This window comes from Mus pahari, chromosome 1, assembly GCF_900095145.1.
Source record: "Mus pahari chromosome 1, PAHARI_EIJ_v1.1, whole genome shotgun sequence".
NCBI lineage: Eukaryota > Metazoa > Chordata > Mammalia > Rodentia > Muridae > Mus > Mus pahari.
Window position 1 is genome coordinate 7,148,042 of NC_034590.1, and position 1,050 is coordinate 7,149,091.

At 58.2% G+C, this 1,050-nt stretch overlaps 1 protein-coding gene across 2 annotated transcripts in view; it reads right to left on the bottom strand.

Annotated features, from left to right (window-relative positions):
• Pdcd2l (programmed cell death 2 like) overlaps nucleotides 1-1,050 on the bottom strand; it is a 17,298-nt gene extending 16,248 nt beyond the window's left edge. For both annotated transcript variants that reach the window (XM_029531873.1, XM_021187074.2), the window contains exons 1-3: nucleotides 922-1,050; nucleotides 658-824; nucleotides 472-532 (exon numbers count right to left, since the gene is read on the bottom strand). In XM_029531873.1, coding sequence (XP_029387733.1) covers nucleotides 472-532; nucleotides 658-824; nucleotides 922-1,029 — 336 coding nt within the window. In that variant the 5' untranslated portion in view covers nucleotides 1,030-1,050. The remainder of the gene's footprint in view (nucleotides 1-471; nucleotides 533-657; nucleotides 825-921) is intronic.

The following is a 1,050-nucleotide window of genomic DNA, read 5'->3' on the forward strand; positions in this document are numbered from 1 at the left end:
TATAGCCCTGGCTGTCCTGGAACTCACTTTGTAGACCAGGCTTTCCTCGAACTCAGAAATTCTTCTGCCTCTGCCTCCGGAGTGCTGGGATTAAAGGCGTGGACCACCATGCCCGGCTCAAAAGAAATCTTTTTAAAAACTGTATTAAGAGACTGAGAGAGAGAAAGCTCACAGGTTAAGAGCACTGTTCGCTCTTCAAGAACCTCATGTTGGTTCACAACCATCTATACTGAGTCTGATGCCCTCTTCTGGCATGCAGATAGAGCACTCATAGTAAATACATAAACCGTCTTTTTAACTGTCTTAAATAGGATGTGGTGGTTCATAGCAGTTAACACAGGACTAGGGAAGATTTAAGCCAACGAATTTCTCAAGAGTTAAAGGCCAGCTTGGGCTGGAGAGAGGAGACAATTGTTGGAAACGATCCTCAAATTATAGAAAAACATGGTGTGCCAATCAGAATCGCTTTACCTGCGCGTTCCGCGTCTCTTTCTCTGGCACTTGCAGGCACTGGGAGCGGAACACCTTCCAGCTTAGAGGCAAGACAGACACAGTGAGGGTTCCACCCCGGACATCCAGCCCCACCGAGTGTCACCCGGCCCGCCCCGGCCCGCCCCGTCCTGGGACGAGCCTTCACGACAGGACTTCCCCGCCTACCTGCGCGTCTGGCTGTTGCCGCAGCCTGGACGGGCACAGGCGAACACGTACAGAAGCCGATGGAACGGGGAGCCTTCCAGCGGGCAGTACACCTGCACGACGAGCGCGAGCGGCTGTGCGCAGCGGCCACACTGCGGCCCCGGAGTGGTGACGGCCGGCAGGGCGTCCTGAGGAGCGGGCTGCAGCTCAGACCCCGGGGACCCACGCCGTTCCCTCCCCGACACCCTCCCCACGGCCCCGCCAAGGCTTCGCAGCCGCACTCACCGGAACGCCACCCAGCTTGCTAGCGGTCCAGGCGGAGGGCCCCTGGGGGCAGCCCTTCACCGCCGTATCTCGAAGTCCCAGCAGGACGGGCTTCCGGACGGCCGCCATGACAACTGGGCTCCCACGTGA